The following is a 20,111-nucleotide window of genomic DNA, read 5'->3' on the forward strand; positions in this document are numbered from 1 at the left end:
AGCCATTTTAGGGGCATAGCACTTGATGTTCTTCAGCTGAGACTTTCAAAGCAACCTAAGGGATTTGGATGCCCACTTCCCATTAACATTCATTAGACTTGGGTGTTCAGTTCTCTTCAACATTTCTCTAAATTGAAGCCTTAAAACTTTCACTCTTGAAAATAGAAGAATGGGTGAGATACAAAAGTTGTCCCAGAAAGGAAAATAAGTGGGAGTGAGACAGAAAGGCTTGTGAGTATGTGAGGAGAATTACATCCACCAATAGGGGACACTCCCCCCATTGATTAAGTTGTTGGCCATTCAGAGAAGTCCACTTTAAAGGAATTGAAGTAAAATTGGAGAGGGTTCAAAGAAGAGCCATGAGAATGATTAATGGTTTAGAAAACCTGCCTGATAGTGATGGAGTCAAGGAGCACAATCTATTTAGCTCAGCAAAGAGAAGGTTCAGGAGTGCTTGATCCCAGTCTATAAGCACCGACCTGGGAAACAAATACTTAATAATGGGTAGTTCAATCTAGCAGACAAAGGTCTAACATCCAATGGCTGGAAGATGAAGCTAGACAAATTCAGACTGGAAATAAGGTATTCTTCATCACTGACAATTTTTAAATCAAGATGCAATAGTTTTCTAACCCATCTGCTCTAGGAATTATTTTGGGGGCATTTCTCTGGTCTGTGTTGTCCAGGAGGTTGGACTAGATTATCACAGTGGATCCTTCTGGCCTTAGAATCTATGAAAATCAAGGTAGGAAAGAGCTCTGTACAGAGAGGGAAGCCATGTGCAGCGAAGGAAAAGGACCATTAAATGTTATCAGCAGTGAGTGTTTTGGTCTCATTGAAATAATATGTTCCCCTTCCCAAGTGTTTGTGGACCTGTATATTCCTCCAAGTAGGGCTGGTCAAAAATTTTCTATCAGAACATTTTTTGATGGAAACTTGGGTTTTTGACTAAATGTGAATTTTTGTGAAACGGGTCTGATTGCCTTGAAAGCATTCCATTTTTCATCACAAAACTGAAAAGAGTTTGGCCAAAGGTTTTTGGTGGTTCTCAGCAGCTGACAGAATGCTGTAAACTAGGGGCGGAAATTCAGGTTTCCCACAAAACTCAAAATTTTCCATGGAACACTTACACGAAAATGACAATACAAAGTAAAAAAGAAAGGAAGAAAGAAAGAAAGAAAGTTAAAATTAAAACCTTTCCCCCCCCACAATTTACCAGTCGTGGAAGGACTTAAAATATATGAGAAATTATGGGGAGGATCCCCCATTTTCTCTGCAAGATGAAACAATTATAGATTGTATACAAGATGGGTTTTCAGCGGGAACTTAGTATGAAAGAGCTAGGGTGTAGATTTACATTGCAATAGTTATTCTGCATTGACACCACCATTCCACATCAATAGCTATTTGCACTCACTACTCCAGGCTTTTTCCCCTTGTACACAAGCTCTTAGCTTTGAGCCCAGTCTAAATTCCTGTGAACATTAAAAAGGCATTGACAGGGTGTCAGTGACAATAGAAATGGGGGTACGGTGAATATTGAAGCCATAATGAAAGTCACAAGGTACATCAGCCTGGTGTTGCTACTGGACAGTTTTTTTTAGTTGGGCGAGATCACACACAAAAAATGGTCAATTTCATTGGGGCCACAAAAGATAACTGTGACATTAAGGATGTCATTGTGCTACTAACCAAAAACCCATTAATCCAAGACCTAGTTGCTAGCTGGAGGCAGAATCTGCCATTCATGAGGGCTGTATAATACAGCGGTTTGCAGATAGCTAAATACTGATCATAAGCAGGGCTGGCTCCAGGCACCAGCTTACCAAGCAGGTGCTTGGGGCGGCCGCTTCGGAGAGGGGTGGCACGTCCAGCTGTTCAGTGGCAATTCGGCCAACGGTCCCTCACTCCTGCTCGGAGCGAAGGACCTCCCGCCGAATTGCCACCGCAGATCGCGATCGCGGCTTTTTGTTTGTTTGTTTGTTTGGCTGTTTGGGGCGGCCAAAACCCTGGAGCCAGCCCTGGCTGCACCTGCCCGGCCCAGACCCCATTTTCAAAATTTATTCTTGCACATCTTTTAAAAACACGACCTCCTTGCTGGAGGTGGGGAGAGAGCTGAGAGTCCACCTAGCCCTTGCTTTTCTTGTTCTGCAAGAGCTGCGCCTTGGTGCTCACACCTCTCATCATTCAGCCACATTCAAAACAGGCTTTTCAAATGTGGGTGTAATGCAGGGGAAGCCTACTCCTTTGACTGCAATAGGAACCAGTTGAACTGGAACTGTATTTTAATAGGTTTTATCAGATTTTTCTAAATCACTGCTCTTGGAGTGCGACATCCACATTTTCAAGTTGTTTATACTTTTAAAAGGTAACTTAAGTTGACAATTTTCATGCACATTAACTTACACAGATGGAAAGGGTGGTTTTGCACAAGTAGGCCTCGCTGTGCGCCTACTCTGAAATTTGACTTCAGCACAGGGAAAAGTTTATGCCTGCAGCTGATCCCTTTGCACAAGAGTTGTTTTCCAACTTCAGTCAAACAAATTTTGCCTATAGAATAAACACAGCTGAGATCAGATGAACTGCATTCTATTCCTTCTCAATCAAAATTCTTTAGTGAGTGCTCATCAGGTACATTTATACAACCCCACTGAATATAGGGAATAGATGTCACATGGAGCAGAATTTAGCCTGCACAACCTTTGTTACTAGTTATAGATATATGATAAGAAAACCCAGCTGGTCTCTTAGCTGCCAGGTGGAGGTTGTCAACTAGCAGATAAATATAGAAATCAACTACCACAGAATGCCCTTCTGACTTTGACAGTTGCTTCTTTAAGTAATACTGGTTCTGAAACGAGCAGGTGAAAAGCATATCTCCCCATAGTAAAAGTGCAGTCCTTGTGACTCCATAGGACCTCTGCTCCTTCTCAAATGTTACACACACACACACGCACCCCCCGCCCCGAAATTTAAAACAAGGAGTCATCCTCCACTAAAATAGCAAAGAAAAAAGGGATGTGCAAAATCCTACTCTCCTCCTTGGTAATTAAGGATATATCTACACAGCAAAGAGAAACCTGCAGCTGGCCCATGCCCACCGACTCAGGCTCATGGGACTCAGGTTCTGGGGCTGTTTCAATGCTGTGTAGATTTCCGGGCTCCCGGGCCCTGCAGGGTCCTAGAGTCTGAATTTCAGCCCAACTCTGGAAGTCTACACATCAATGAAACAGCCCCACTGCCCTGGCCCTGCAAGCCTGAGAGTCAGCTGGCACAGGCCAACCATGGGTTTTCCTTTGCTGTGTAGACGAGTAAGTGTGACAAGTACACGCTGTCTTGGACAACATATGGGCATAGAACACAAAAGGACATGATCAGGTGAAAATAAAATAACATGTTTTTAAGAGTATCTAACTATAGATCATTAGCTGGAGTCAAGCTGCCTGCACTTCTTTGTTTCACAAGCATATTATTCACAGTATTTATAAAGTCAGCCAAGAGGAATTCTTATTTGCTCCTTACTATTCATTGGCAGGAGACAAGTTGTAACAGAGCAGCAGCACATGCGTTTATATTGTGACTCTTGACATAAGGGAAATGATAGAAACTGCAGAGTATTATTATTATTACTATTATTATTTTAATAACTTGTCAAGTGATTATAGAAATGGCAGGATTCGGGACTCACCGTCTCTTCTGTTGTTGGTGCTTATTAATTTAGATAGGTAAAGAATATTTACTAACTAGCTAAATAATGTAACCATTTTCAGAATACCAATTCTTGTTTCACTCTCATCATAGATGAATGGCTGAACAGCTTCTTCACAGCAAGTACTCGAGTCTCAACAGAATGTTAAGTACACAAAATAAAGTTAGTATCCAATATATCCAACTGTTTATTAGAAACAAATGTAAGTTTGTTAGTATAGTACTAATGGCATTGCAAGTGTTTTTTGTTGTACTCTTTCCCATTATATGTAATATTGAAAAAATTCTAATAATGTTCTACATGCATGTACATTTTATCTTGTAGAAAGTGGTTTGGATGCAGACTTTACAAAAGTTTAAGTTAAGGCCCTCTTCCTGCTTAAGAAATAAGACACTTGAGGCACAAACTGTCCATTTCAGACTGACATTTATTGTTGCAAGTAAGCATGCCCAATACCTTAAATATACTCTTTAAAATTTAAGAAATTGTTCAGCTAAAAACTGAAGCCATAGAACCTTATAAAGGTGGCTGCCTCCATCTTATTTTAAACACCACAGTCCAGTAAGTTATACATTTAAGGCTTAGACATTTTAGTAAATCAAGTGAATTCCTGACATGCTATAATATGTACATCAACCCAAAATTATATAAAACAGTATACAAGGATTTTGTTCTTGGGATTAATAGTATTGCTTGGAATTATAAAATACAGCAATGTCTGAAATACTTAAAAACTGTAGGTTTCCTAAAAGCAACAATATTTGTAACAAAGGTTTTTCCCCCACCACAGATCCTAACCTTCAAGGACATCACTGAAGTAAAAATAATTTACCATATTACATAAGCCACAGACGTGGAAGATGAGCCTAAACTGTGTAGCTTCAACATAAAAACAAATAAGTGGCAGACAAACATGGGGTTGCAAGGAGTCCAATGACAGTGTTGCTGTGCTCTACACATTGCAATCTATTTTCTGCTTTTGCTGGTCCACAATAAATAATGGAGAGTGTTTAAATTGAAATGTTGCAAGTGGGGTGGCTCAACAACCAACACTCCAGTGTTTTCATCAATCAACAATGACAGGGAACTACTTTGGTGTCAGTTAATATACTCCATTGAATAGCAATCAACCCATCAATTCTAAACAAAACGATGCAGTATTTTGTTGTCATGATGGAACTATAGAATGGTACCTATGGAGAAAATATATTACAAACAATTTTCCATAAGTTATTTAAATATATAAGTTATCCTTAAAAGGCTAAAGACCAAATTTCACCCAACAATACATGGACATAACTCCCACTGAGGCCAAATGAAGTTGTGTACACATATGAGGGCAAAAATTTGCCCTAATTCTGATTAAACTAAGATGTGCTTTTTTGGTCCCCAACTCAAAAACCTTTGGAGTATTTTTCAAGTTTCAAAAATTGCAACTAATGCACTTTTTTAAATGCATGACCATTTTATTTTAATATTTTCCAATTCACTAGGCTATGAAAACCCATGGAATAACTTATAACATCTGTAAGCAGTAACACTGAATAGTATTTTTACAATCAAAGAACATGCTGTGCTTCATTTCTAAAGCGTCTATAAAAAAGATCAGTTTATAATTGTGTGCTCACATTTATATCCAATAAGCATTTTTTTCTATGTTGTATTCAAAAGTAGTCTCTCAGAATATGTAAACTGTAAGTTTTCCCTTTAGTATGAATTCAGCCTATAAAAATACAGTATAGACAAATTCCTCTCATTCCCTGACATAAGGATTCACAATTTTGACACAAAAATTGTAAACTTTGATTACATTCAAAATACAATTCTTAAATCTTTACATTTTCAAGTTAAGTTTTGAGGTTTTGGCAGTCAGAGCCTTCGGTATACAGCAGAATTACATTATTGCAGAGCCTTTTTCTGTAAAGTAGGTTACTAAATTACAGACATTTACTTTCCTCTTATGTTACTACCAGGAGGAAAAGAAAGGCTTCCTGCTATGGAAGGTCTGTGTGAATGCATTACTCAGATGAACAATTCGGCCCTGACTTCCAGTACTACTTCGCTCCACAACCACGCGTGGCATCTGAACTAGCTGAATTGGACTCCTTCCATCTTTTAATGCCTGAGTGAGGTTTAGTATCTGCAGAAATAAAATAAAATAAAATAAGTGGTACCCAATGAAAATTTGATTGTTCAGCCTGTTTGTTTAGATGCTGCTCTTAAAAATAAATCAATCCCATAGGATTCTGGTAATTCTATTTCCTCGGTTATTTTTCTCCTAAAGAATCTGCAAGTAAAACAAAATAAGTTACTACTGGGCAGCTGAATGTTCCACTAATCTTTTCTCTTGAGAGCATACACACCAAACCCTGCCTTAAATACATCTTGTGAAGCAAGTTCTTTCTGAACTACTGGAATAGGTTAAGAATGCAGAAATGCTTTCAGGTCTACATAGTCTATCACATCTCCAAAGAAACCCATATCTTAAAACACAGGAGGGCCATCAACATTTTCTTAGCCTAGAAGTCTGCCAGCTAAGATTTTAGCTATGAAATGATTGTCTCACATCACAAGAGAACGATTACAGGCTAAATTAAAAACCCATCTAAAATGCATGGTGTCAAGTATCAGAGGGGTAGCCGTGTTAGTCTGAATCTGTAAAAAGCAACAGAGGGTCCTGTGGCACCTTTGAGACTAACAGAAGTACTGGGAGCATAAGCTTTCGTGGGTAAGAACCTCACTTCTTCAGATGCAAGAAGTGCATCTGAAGAAGTGAGGTTCTTACCCACGAAAGCTTATGCTCCCAGTACTTCTGTTAGTCTCAAAGGTGCCACAGGACCCTCTGTTGCATCTAAAATGCAGTTATCCTAGTTATTCCCTCATGTCTTTCATGAACCTGGGAACCTTTGAAACAGAACAATTTTTTTTCTATTTTACATTACAAGATGGAAAGTTTTAGGGCATCCAGACTATGCTGAACTTTAGTGATGCTATTATAGCCTTTACACAGAGAAGTGTCTAAGCTTTTAGTTACATGGATCCCTGAATGATACATGGCTTAAGGGAAGAGAATGTCTCTTAATGCAGCTAGTAACTGCTAGGCCTACTCAGTTTGTGCTGAATCCAATGACTCTTGTGAGTCAACAGACATTTTGGTGTAATTCCTGAAATATCTTCAGAAAATTGCTTGGAATACAAAAGGGTCTAAGAATTCTTAAGAGAATATGGTATTGAACAGTAAAATCTTAGCTAGATCTCTATTATTACTTTAAAAAGGCTTTTCTAAACTAAAATTTGTCTTGATTCTAAGTTAAAGGTTTTGCAGAATTCTTTTGTTAAATAATCAATTTTCAGTGGCAAGTTACCAGCGTGTCATGAGAAGGTTACTCACTTGAATCAGTTTGGTGCTTGATGAATACTTCCCAGTGATAACTCTGTGAAGAAGGGGATGTGACTTTCATATGTCCACACACCAAACTTCTTTCATAAGTTCTTTCAGAAACCAGGCCTAACAGTTCATTTTGACAAATATGCTTTTACTGGCTTTTTTGCCAGAACAGCTACCTAGTTTACCATATTTGGACCATATTTGACTCAGAGAGCAGAAAAGCAGTATCAATGCCAGGGACTTCTGTGAAAAGGGTCAGATTAACCCTGTACAATGCCACTGTAAAACTGAACATGAAGAACTTCTGCATTGTTCAGACTGAAATCATGAGCACAAGGAAATCAAATTCATAGAGTTTAAAGCCAGAAGGGACCATTAGATCATCCCATCTGACCTCCTATATATCATAAGACATTAAATTTCACCCAGCTATCCCTGTATTGAGCCTCATAACTGTTTTTTGGTTAAAGCATCTCTTTCAGAAAGGCATCCAAGTCTTGATTTAACGACATCAAGGGGTAGAGAATCTACCATTTCCCTTGGTAGTTTGTTCCAGTGATTAAATCACTCTCACTGTTAAGAGTGTATAACTTATTTCTAATTTGAAAATGTCTGACTTCAGCTTCCAGTCATTGTTTCTTGTTATGCCCTTCTTTGCTAGAGTTAGGAGCCTCTTCTCCCTGTGAAGGTACTTATACACTGTAATAAAGTCATCTCAATCTTCTTTTTGATAAAGAGTTCAATCTATTTAGTTTAAGACTCTCACTATAAGGCAGTTTTCTCCAGTTTCAATAATTTTTTATGGCTTTTTGCTGTCCCTACTCCAATTTTTCAATATTCTTTTAAAAATGCTGAACGCAAAATTGAAGAGTATTCCATTATGTCTCACCAATTCCTTATATAGAGGTAAAACTCACTTCCCTACCTCCAAGGATCACATTAGCCCTTTTTGCAATAGCATTGCATGGGAGCGCATGTTCAGTTGTTTGTCCGCTATGACCCCTAAATCCTTTTCAGAGTCGCTGCTTTCCAGGATACAGCCCCCCTTTCTGTAGATTTGGCCTGCATTCCTCATTCCTCTAACTTTGCACTTGGATATATTAAAATCATTTTGTTTGACTTGGGCCACTTTACCAAGCAATCCAGATTATTCTGTACGACTGGCCTTTTCCACCAGTCTGTGCCATCCATAAATTTGAATCAGCATTGTATTTATATTTACTTTCAGATCACTGACAAAAATGTTGACTAACATCGGGCCTAATACTGATCCCCGTGGAACCCCTCAAAAAGTACCCCCATTCAATGATGATTCCCCAATGACAACTACTTTGAGATCTGCCAGTAAGCCAGTTCTAAATCTATTCAATGTGCGCTCTAGATTTTATAGTGCCCTTTTTTAAACAAAATGTAATACAGTACTAAGTCAAATGCTTCACAAAAGTCAAAGGTAACTGTATAGATGCAACATACTTAACCCCCAAACTTGTAAATCTCCTAAAAAAGAATCAAATAAATTTTGTTGACAAGACATGCTTTCTGTCAAATCAAATCTTATGTTCAAGTCATACATTAATTAGCACACAGACTAGCACTTCAACTTAAAATAGTAACTTCAATGGGAGATCTACTGGCTTACAATGTTTTGACTAGAAAGCTAATATAAAATGTAATATTCTAAAGTTATGGTGGCAGAGACTTCGGTCTCCAAGAGGGTTACTGTATATTAAAAATAAACCCCAAAGCGATCCAACCAACTAATGATTGATGCAAAATGAGCATAACCTGTGTGTTACATGCTAGAGAAGCCAGCTAAGTCTAGTACTCCAGAGGTGCACAAGACAGGTGGAAAGAAATTTATCCTTTTGATATTTCATTCAATAATTCTAGGAAGCAGGTATATTTGTGTTTACATAAACTGCTAAACTACTCAAACTGGAATAATTCACTGTGTAAACATCATACTAAAAAGTATGTATTTTGATCAGAATTCAGTCTCAATAAAACCACTACATATAATTCTATACTTTAAGATTGAATTGCAGTTTAACTGAAATACACTTAATTTGTAAATCCCAAGGTGTAAACATGTGGTACAACGAATGGTTTGTAAGGAGTTCCTGTTGCCCTGTCACACACTTAGAATGTGCTAGGTTTCACAAAACTGTCTTTCAAGAAATAAACATACTGTTAAGGTCAGGTGACGTTTCCTCAGCATTCACATTTATCTCAAATTAACTGCTAGTTTAATTCATTTTCTCAATTGCTGATTTAGCTGTATGCCAGTTTCTCTAAATACAGTTTATTAATCAAAGTTTATCATTATATTTTGTTGAAAGCTCATACAACCCTTTTACTAAGCTTTGATTTTGAATTATTATAGAGTTTGTTAGAGATGCTACATTAATAGCATCAGAAATGGAATTTCTTTAGCTGTAAAACACAGACAGAAAGACCAACATCAATATAAGCTTCCCTGCTGCCTCATTTCTATCCTAATGAATGGAAACAACCTCTAGGAAAGAAAGATTAAGTTCAGTCTTCATGGCCATTTGGCTAGATTTTTCAGAGATATTCATCACCCATAACTCCCTTTCAATTTAACAGCCGTTAGTTTCAGGTAGATCTGAAAAATCAGGAAACTATTAAGAAATACAGCAACAATATTAAATATCTTACTAAGTGGTAAAATTTTTAAAATGGGTCATAAGGAATTTAAAAATCAGCCATACCTGTCCCCTCATCACTGACATTTGATTTTCAAAAGTAGCCTTGTCAAATCCTTTATCGGTCTTTATTCAAAATAAAAACACAGCAGTTATTTTCAAAACATTTTACCATTCTTAAAACCAGATGTATTTGGATACACAATCTTATTCTAACAATTGAACTGATCTTTTGTAAAATTTTAAAGTTTATGATTGTGACAAGCCATATCTAGGAAGGAAATTCCAAGTACAAAAGCAATTATAAAATTAAGTGTAGTAGCTGTGAAAGATGACAGATTGGACTTGGACACTGTCAACATCAAAGTGAATTAGAAGTAGTTTCAGATACTACAGCTGTCCCCTGGTCTCTCTTTTTGTGGTTTTGAAACTGCATTTTAAAATGTCTCTCACCTATTACTGTGTGAAAGGACCACACAAGGTGAGCTATTTAAGGGAAACAGGGAAGTAGACTATAAAACAGAGCGCTATAAACTGCGCAAAGTAACTGAAAATAGATTCTTTATTGTCTTTCAGTTTTAATTAATTAGGTATTACCTATAACAGTAAAAAGTTTCAGATATAAGTGGAGTATTTCTGTTGACAGTACCCTTTAAGACATAACAGGAACAGAATGAGCAGGAACAGTGCAAGCTTAAAACCACCTTTCCATAAATGTTACTCAACCCCAATGTGCAGAAACTACCTATATGGGAAAAAGGACATGTCTGTCTCCAGATCCATTAAATCCTTTGCATTTCTGCTGTGACTAACAGTGGGTGTTAGTTAGTGCCAATTTTGATTGTGGTGTTTTAATCATTTTAAGTCAGACAAACACAAAATTACATTAATGAATGTGTTTCAGGACCCGACTTTTCCAATCAGAATTGCATGCTCAATCCCCACCACCACCACCACCATGGTCATTTGGAGTATTCAGCATGATAAATGTTCATATTTTACAAGAGTAGAATTTATACAAGTCCCCTTTACGAAGATTATAGCTGTATTCAATGCTTTAATAAGCAGAGTAAAAGGGTGTGTGTGTGTACTCACGACAATATATGGTTTGAATATCTTAAAATAAAACTGACAAAACCTCTCTCTGGAAGCCCATTCATTGATGGAATGACACAGGTTTTAATATCACTTTGAAGGCACATGTAAAATGAAATATTTTAAATATGTACCAGCTGGACTAATAGCTGATATTACAGTGAAGCTTTTCCCCCAAGTTATTACTGTTTATTTGAAGTACATGTTGCCAGGCATCTTAAGTGACAAATGTATTTAAATACACGTTTTCATTATTAGTTTAGTGATTTTTAATTGATTATATAAAATTTAAGTGTAAGAAAGGAGGCTATTACCCATCAATAAAGTTGATTACCAACAATTTCAAATCTTTCATGCACAATACAAGGACATACATTTACAGAGGGGGATGTATGACTACTATATGTCAGCCTATGTACCCCTTTTTGCGATCCTAGCATTAGAGGTAAAGCATAAGTAGTATCACATATTGTGAAATAATTAAGTAAAAGCAATTCAAGTTTCTAAGCTAACTTTTAACAATTAAGTTTTCCTTCCACATATACTACTCAATTAACTATCCCCTCTCAATTAAAAATGAATTCTGATTCACCTTGAACAGTTCATAAAGATCTTCACAAAGATCCTGTACAAAGTTCATGTCAGAAATACGAGGGAGAATCAAATCTCTGGTCTCTTGGGAAAAAGGAACTTTTGCTTGAGAAAGCCAAGCCCAATGAAATGGATCTAATGGGAAAAACAGTTCAATATCTTGATTAATTAACAGGTAGACGTTAGAATCAAATGATCTGATACGGGCAGAAACCTTAAGAAATAACTTGCTATTAGGTATCAAAATACTAAACCATCTGTCAGTCAACAGTTACCAAAGGTTATTTACATATATCATATTCCCAAATTTGTTTGCCACTATTACATTCACTGTGTTTGCCTGTAATTACAAGTTAAATTTGATTGCTGTAAAGGCTTTAGTTTTTCAGAGACTACAGAAGAAATTTTAAAAAGGTAATTAGGGTAACAACAAATATTTACTGGAATTAAAAAGGTTACGTGTTCCAAAATAAAAGTCTCTTTCCCTATCTCCCCATCAGTTATGTAGTTTGTCTTGGAATGAAATACTGTCTATGATCAAATAAAACTACTTCCAGATGATCTGATTTAAAAAATATAATCTAACTATAATTTTTAAGTAAAGGTCAATCTTAACTTGCTAAGATATTTTCTTAAAATAGCTTGAAAAATAAAAATTAACAACTCTAGCAAGGGTTTTTTCTCAATGCTATCATCTGTGAAAGAACATAAGATGAAGTTTATGTAAGTTATATAATGCTTTTTATAGAAAAGCAACTCTGCACCCCAGAGTTAAGGCTTTTGAACTACACTGAGATGCATATTTTATTTTTACAAGTAGTATTGCACCAATCTTGTCCAATTTAAAGAAGCTTAGATGCTGAGATTAAAGAGCATTACTATTTTTCTGTTCAGTATAAATTTTATTAATTTTAGTACACCTCTACCTCGATATAATGCTGTCCTCAGGAGCCAAAAAATCTTACCATGTTATAGGTGAAACCGCGTTATATTGAACTTGCTTTGATCTACTGGAGTGCGCAGTCCCCCCTCTCCTCCCCCCGGAGCACTGCTTTACCGCGTTATATCCGAATTCGTGTTATATCGAGTTAGCGGTGTATCACAATACAGTGGATTCCGCTTATTAGCAACCTCTCAGTTCTCAGCAAAAAATTACATTATCTGGAAGTTGCCCATAAGCAGAAGGCAGGTTTGCAGGGCTGCAGCTAAGGAAGGAAGCGCTGGGACATACCTTCCCTGGCTGCAGACCCACACACCAGCCTGCGGCCAGTACCTGGCACATTTCAGTGCTTCCTTCCCTGGCTGAAGCCTCACAAGTTTGCCTGCCTTTCTTCCAAAAAGTGTTAATAAGCAGCATGCCTGAGGCCAATAGCCAAATCCCATTAGGGATCAACTCTCAGCAAAATGTCGCTCTTAACCAAACGTTAAGATTGGTATTGGTATTAACCAGCATCCACTGTACTTAAGTTTGCTGTCCCAGGTAAAGATTATCTTAACCTCTGTGCAACAAAATAAGGCTGAAGTTATATGTCACTTTGTAGTTGTCTACTAATTTCAATAAGCACTACAAAAGGATGAAGAATAGCTTGTTTTGTAATAGGAAGAAATAGGACCATTCCCGTTTATAGAAATAATCTGGGAATTTTAACACTCAAGAGAAATTTTATGATAGCAAGCAGAAAGTGCACATGAAAGATGCATCCCAAATCCCTTCCAACCCCACATAACTAAGTAGGTATTCATATCGATGCATCCTATTAGTAACATCCATTACTGGTGGGGTGAAAAAACAAGCTAGCGAGTGACTACGAAGCACAAACACGATCCAAAAAAAACAGTAAAAAGCCACTCAGTATTCGCTTATTTTCCTCGAGGAAAAAAAAATACACCATTGTTCAATAAAAACAAAAGTTACTACGGTGAAAATATAGTAAGTATTCTCAAATAGCAGTCTGAAGACAGTTATTCCCGCAAATTGAAGATTAAAGAACTCAATACTCACATGCTCTCCACTCGTCAGGATGTTTAAAGGGAAAAGCTAAACCATTATCTATTGCAGCAATTTTAATAACAGGCTCTTTACTAGTAGTCCATTGGATATCCTAGGGTAAGAACATTTCCAAGTTACTAGTAATTGAAATATCCATAAGGTATACACAGAATTAAGTATACAGTAAACTGCATTATTAATTTTTTTAATATAGCTGGTTTAGCAACACCACAAGTGCTTTAGACTGAACAAAAAAATAAATAAAAATAAAGGCATTAAGTGGGAGTACTCGAAATGAGGCCAAGTCCAGTGCATAAGGTTTGGATCCACTTATTCACCTCTGTAAACAGTATAAATGACCAAAAGCAACGACATCAAGACAGCCCAAAGGATCTAATATAAATCAACAAAACCAAGACTAAATATTAGATGAATAGAGCATATCAATAAAGTAGCTAAGATACTGTGTTTGTATGTTAGCAGACAGCTTTATTGTTAAAGCACATGTGCTACAAAATGTTGCTTCCACTTCCATATGAAGTCCATTAGTTGTTATATCCAGGTCACTCTGTATTTTAATTTGACCAGAAATCCACATATTTCACCAGAAGGAGTACACCATCACATTCTGAGTTAAGGCACATTGTGTGTCAGCATTCCAGCTAAACTGCTCAAATTTTATGAGCCAACTGACTAGTTTTGAAAAAAAAATTCTTCTTACCTTATCTGAAAGATCAATATCATCATCTTGCTTTTCATATCTGACTAACCAATTATCATTGCCCCTGTCTTCAAAAAGGGAAACAAAAGTTGTTGTGGGGACTTGCAAGTCTTTTACAATTAGCTGATCTTAAAATAACGTTGTAAAACAATTTGTTTCTATTGTGAACTGAAGATATTTATTAGAAGAACAAGGGAAAATATTCACAAAAATATTTTTCCATCAAAACACACTTGTTTTAGAGTTTGTGGGGGAAAAAACGAGTATTAGATTAACTGGAAAGATGTAAATATTCATGTTATTAATTCAAATTTTGTGTTGAGTCATGCACTAGTAGTTCAGCTTCCCTTTCTGGCTGAGCAAACCATGTAATATCAGGAAGGTCAGCAGAACTCATTATAACCCGTTTTCTCAAAATAAGTTGTCTGTATTGTGTATGTTCTCTCCAATCTAGTCGGGGGGAGGAGGGGAGAAGTATCAGTAGCAGCAGTAGGAATTTGGTTCTGGGCTGCTGATGGGGAAAGGGCAAGGCAAATTGGGGTGGGGGTACAGGAGCTAGTGGGGTGACAACATTGAGCCCGGGGATGAATTGGAGTGGGGGTGCAGGGACACATGGGGACGAGGGAGTAGGGATGGTTGAGTGGGGGTTCAGCGACACACAGGGACAAGGGCAGAGGTGCATGACTGAATGGGAGAGGCTAGGGGTCAACTCTGGTCTGCATGGAGGAGGCTCCTCAAATCCCTAACAATCCCTTCCACTCCTCCCCCCCCCCCCCCCGCCCCCTGCCACTAGAAAAACCCAAACCATAACCCTCTAGGTTCACTCCCAGACTCCTTCCCAGCAATTACTTCCCTCTCCCCTCAGCTCTTCCATTGCCCCTGACTCCCCCAAGCCTTTGCACTGCTTGTGAGGGGTGCAGGAAATACGTTTCTTTATGGTAGTTTAAATGAATTACTCAAAGTTCTGTATTAATATGCCTAATAAGGAATCTATTTGTCAAAAAACATTTCCTGAGTCTTTTTTGTTGTCTGTTTTGTTACAGACATACTTGCTGATAGGTATTTTAAAATAAATTACCAAAATAATTGAAACTAGCATGATTATATTGTGTTATTTTGACAAATAAAATATGCATAATTTTACAATATCATGCATAGAATTTTTAATTTGTTGGTACACAATTTCCCCAGGAGTAAAGGTCTATCCAAAGATGCTGAGAGGAGGGGAACAGAAGACAATCTTCATTCCTAAGAGGCCATTCTCTACCAGGAAAACACAATGGCATGTTGTAAATTCTTTCACAGAGTCTGCTGGGTAAAAGGGGATTGTGTGCGGACAGAGGGCTGGTGTATTTAGATCCTTCATAGGTTTAGATAAGCATCCAAACTTTGAACATTTTGCTGTTCCACTATTGCTATTTTTGTGCATAATTTGATTGTGTGGATGCTGCTTTACATGTTTGGTTTTTAACTTTTTCTCCTTAAAGTAATATGGCACAGATCATGAAAATCCGTAAAAGTTTGGGGACACTGGGATCAAGCTTGGAAACTGGCTGCCAGACCATAACAGTGACCAGAAAGCACAATGATATCCTTATCTTCATACTTTCGTCTTTCAGGGAGTTTAAAGTCATATGCATCCTCAACAGGCTTTCCTGCTGCATCCCTAATAGGAGGAGGAAGGGATGAGGAAATTGCAGTGATAGGACCTGTAGAAGAGCAAAAGAAGGAACCCACTACTGGCACAGCAGTGGAGGAAATGTCCATACCAACTACCTTCACGTTCATGAGGAAATTGGGCACCTACATAGCCTGCAACAGAACATCAGCCTGTAACTACAAAGAAGAAAGTTTGCCCAGCATGAGATGTTGAGGGCCAAAGTTCACAGTTCTCCTCCAGGGCTTGCTCATGCTGAATAGGACCAGTTCTAAAGTGATATGCAACTGGGCTGCCATCTTCTTCTACTCAGCAGAAAGATCTGGCAGCAGATGTTGCTCCTCCTCCTAGTTAAGTGGTCTTGAAACCCCAGTGTGTCCCACACAGCGTGGCTAGCATATGGGAAGTGGAAGTTAAGGGCAAAGGGTCCTGGGAGACTTCCCTCTGCTAGTAATGGAGGAGAAACTGGACAGCAACTATCCCCAATTCACATCAAAAGGCTAATCCCTGGCTGGGGTTCTGTGCTTGACTTGCTACATATTGCTCTAGCCCTTTGTGTGCCTTCCAAAAGCTAAAAATTGCTTAAATGGCGGATATGATAGTTGATAAATTTCTAAGACAAAACTTTTGTAGCTACAATGGATTTCACAAGTTCATCTGCCAAGGAGTTTCAGATTTGTGAAAAGCATGTGAAATGTATTAGAAGAATTTTACTTTCACTCAGCACAATTTCTGACTCAAATGAGCAAGCAGATATAATCTGGGGGACAGTACATTAGATACCTGTGTTTCTGATGACATAATCTAAAACAACCAATCTCTCAAACTGTGACTGAAATTGTTTCCTGGTATTCTCAGGTAAAGGATCAGTTTCAAATTTCCTGAGCCAGTACTCAGCTTCCTTATATCCTTCAACGAACAGCTGGAAGGAGCCAACCTGCAATTTTAAGAACCTGCATTTAGAAAATGTAATCAAACAGATGAAGGTTAAAAGTTAACTGAAAGAACTGACTATGTCCTTTCGAGTTCTGAACACGAAGTGTTTGGCAGTACTACTCGGAGTAAGCTATATGAAGTATTACGTCAACAAAATAGTCCCTTGTCCCAATTTCTAGATAACCACATTTTATAGGTTCAAATACAACTGACCTATTTCCACTTTCAGATTTCTTTATGATTACCCTTAGTTTGCATATAAGCAGTATGTCAGAAAAGAATATTTTAATCCTCAAAACCAAAACAAAGCATATTGATACAGGATATAAATTTACTGAAAGAAAAGCAAAAGCTAAAAAGTTTTACCATTGTCATAATTTGAGAGCAGTTCAATCCAGTCAAACTGGAACTACTTCAGGAACCATATAAGAGATGGCAAAAGGAAAATAGAAATGTTTCACAGCAGTAGTGAAGTAACTGTGGAAGCAACAGAGGTAGACTAAAGTGACTGTATGCGTATATCCTGATTCTAGACCAGTCCTCATTTTTCACATGAATCTTGGCATCTCAGAACTTCTTTTGGGATCCTTGAAATGTCCCAGCTCTTCTATTTCACCAGTCAAAATATCTGTTTTCTACATCTGTTCAATAATTTTCTCTATATTTACCAGGCACGAAACAGTCAAACGGACTAAGTGTTTGCATTCACGAACAGCGTTTGGAGCAACAAGTAAGTCAAATAGCTGTAGACACTACACACTACTAAAACTGCTGTTCTGCTCAAAGTGAACATCAGTGATGCTTGGTTCAGTATTTCATGATAAACTCATCCAGAACATTAAGTTATTGGAGAAAATCCTCCATTCTCACAAATATGCACCTTTCATGTCTGAGTCAGAGAACTAGCAGCAACAATACTAACACAATTTTTTAAAATAAGAATACTTTTGTATGACTTTCATGACCCCAAAAATCATTTCCACAATAGTACAGTATCTGGGGAAGAAGAAAACTGTGTGAAAGAAAACTGCATGTGAGAGAGGGCACACAGCAAAGAAAGAACACTCAGGAGGAAAGAGAGGCTGTGCTTGTGTTCAGAACGAAAGGCTGCATGTTGCTATGCATCTATGTGAGTGGACAGAGACTTTCTGGCAAATGCATGCGTAACAAGTGTCATTTGGAGTGTTGTTGTGAGTAGCCTGCATGTGTGAGCAGATAATGGGGGGAGCCCGCATGTTTGAATTTGCTTGATGAGCAAGAGAACACTGTTGAGAGATTTTGGGGATGCAACAAGAAAGATGGAGGGAAAGAGACAACAATTATTACACAATATAGAAAAGATACTGAAGGGAAAATAGACTGCAAAGGCAGGAAAAAATACCTAGAAGAAGAAAAGAAAGATGTAAAGAACAAATACAGTGGGAAGACAGTAAATTTTAGAATGCTCTTGGTAGAAAGTGTAGATGCAAAATGATGCAGTAAAGTCACCAGATTTTAAAATATGTTTAAATAGAGGGATACGCTTTGTGGACAGAAATTTGTTTAAAGCTAGCCAAGGCTGGCAGTCTTTTTGTTGAATAGGGGCATGTTTACACAGCAATGTAAGTCTAGGGTTAGTGGGACTCAAGTCAGCTGATTAGTGTCAGGGAACCCTGGGCTTGAGCATCTACACTGTATTTTAACCCTAGGCTAAGAATTTTCTGACCTGTGCTCGAACTCAGGGCTCTGGCATCCACACTGCAGTGCACCCAAGTCAATGTAAATATATCCCAAAGTGTCTTGCGCCCCCGCTCCCCCATGTTGGGACTCTAGCCCTAGGAATGTGGTGCACTGTGGGAAACTCTACTGCCCACCCTGTTTTCTAATTGTGGCGGAGCTATTGATGGGACTCCCATAAGGAGTACATAATCTGCATAATTAGCTCCTTTGGTGGCAGTCTCAGTACAATGACTGCAGTTTGAGAAGGTTTTATACTTAACTGCTGCCTAATCTGAACTGGGCTCTCCACTTTTAGGCTGAGTCACATTGCCAGGAAAATGCCCATGTGCATCAGTTTGGAGGATAATTAGGACATTGGTCTCCGGGACTCTCAAACAATTAAAATAAAACTTCGCAATTCTTAATTTTTACAATAGGATGTTCAATGAAGGTGTTTTCATTTGGTTGTTTTTTTATATTTATTTGTCTGTTTGGAAGTTTGACATAAAATGTAGATGTCAGGGGAAAAACACAAACACATCCACCCACCCACCCACACCAACCTAGCTGCTGCCAGCTGTGAAGCAGTAAAGTGCATATCCATGGCAGGGGGTACAATGTGCTTCATCATCCCCTGGGGATCCCTTATCCCTGCCCCCACTGCACCCCAGGAGGCAGGGATAATGGATCCCCAGGATGCTGCAGGAAAGTTTTGAGGCTGGCTCCCACTCACTGCCCTCACAGTGGATGCTGCCGCTGCATATGCAGCCCCAGGGAAGAGCAGCCCCAGGTGTCCAGGAGCAAGGGCCAGAGAATGGAGCAGGGGACTAAGCAGCTGCCCTGCAGGGAATGGGAGTGGCAGAGCTCCTGACTCAGCACTTCCGGGGGGGGATGATCCCCAAACATCCTGGCAGCCAGGAACTGCCTCCCACTGTCAGCTTTGCTCCCTGTTCTGGGCAAGTTCTGTGCAACAGCAAAGAGCAACTAGAGCCTCCGCCCTGGGAGGCTGCAGGGAAGTTACGAGTCTGGCACCCGCTTGCCCCTGTGAGTGCACGCGTTGCACGTGCAGCACCAGGGAGGGCACTGAGGGGGCCAGAGAGCAGAATGTGAACCGCAGGGAGCAGGAGCATCGGGCACCCAGATCAGCACAGCCTGGGAAGGGATGACCCCCAATATCCTGGCGTCCAGGAACTGCCAGTTTGCTCCCTGCTCCAGACAAGCTCCATGCAGCAGTGGAGATGGAACAGGAAGGGGGGAGCACATTTGGCCAGGTGGTAAGGTCACTTCTGGCTACTGCGCTGGCGGCCTGCAGCGCTGCTTCTCTGCAGCCAGGAACTCGGATACATCTGGAGGACTTCCGGGACCCGAGTCAAGCCGGGGCCACATGCACCCAGCAAAACAATATGGCTCAGACCCTACATCCCAGTTTAACATGGGCTCGGACCTTCCAGCCCTACAGGATCCTGGGACCTTGGGTCCAAGCCCTAGGTTAGCGCAATTAACGTGTGGACGCAAGGGGGGTTTGGCTTGAGCCTGGGCTCACGCTGCTGTGTAGACATACCAGCTTTCTTCTCCTGTGACTGAAGCTACCTATAAATGACCTCTTTTTGATTCAGTAAAATATATCCTGTATAGACAAGGCATTAACAAAATACTACAA

At 38.9% G+C, this 20,111-nt stretch overlaps 1 protein-coding gene and 1 long non-coding RNA gene across 4 annotated transcripts in view; one reads left to right on the plus strand and one right to left on the minus strand.

The window, feature by feature from the left end:
- The window catches only part of LOC122174192 (uncharacterized), a 28,033-nt gene extending 24,117 nt beyond the window's left edge, over positions 1-3,916 (plus strand). Inside the window, exon 5 of the long non-coding RNA XR_006175679.2 lies at positions 3,802-3,916. This is a non-coding gene — a long non-coding RNA (uncharacterized LOC122174192). The remainder of the gene's footprint in view (positions 1-3,801) is intronic.
- Positions 3,917-4,118: 202 nt separating this feature from the next.
- PI4K2B (phosphatidylinositol 4-kinase type 2 beta) overlaps positions 4,119-20,111 on the minus strand; it is a 39,564-nt gene continuing 23,571 nt past the window's right edge. For all 3 annotated transcript variants that reach the window (XM_024103532.3, XM_008166248.4, XM_008166247.4), the window contains exons 5-10: positions 16,601-16,754; positions 14,161-14,228; positions 13,452-13,551; positions 11,451-11,584; positions 9,830-9,889; positions 4,119-5,849 (exon numbers count right to left, since the gene is read on the minus strand). In XM_024103532.3, coding sequence (XP_023959300.1) covers positions 5,676-5,849; positions 9,830-9,889; positions 11,451-11,584; positions 13,452-13,551; positions 14,161-14,228; positions 16,601-16,754 — 690 coding nt within the window. In that variant the 3' untranslated portion in view covers positions 4,119-5,675. The remainder of the gene's footprint in view (positions 5,850-9,829; positions 9,890-11,450; positions 11,585-13,451; positions 13,552-14,160; positions 14,229-16,600; positions 16,755-20,111) is intronic.

The sequence above is a fragment of the Chrysemys picta genome, chromosome 5 (assembly GCF_011386835.1).
Source record: "Chrysemys picta bellii isolate R12L10 chromosome 5, ASM1138683v2, whole genome shotgun sequence".
Taxonomy (NCBI): domain Eukaryota; kingdom Metazoa; phylum Chordata; order Testudines; family Emydidae; genus Chrysemys; species Chrysemys picta.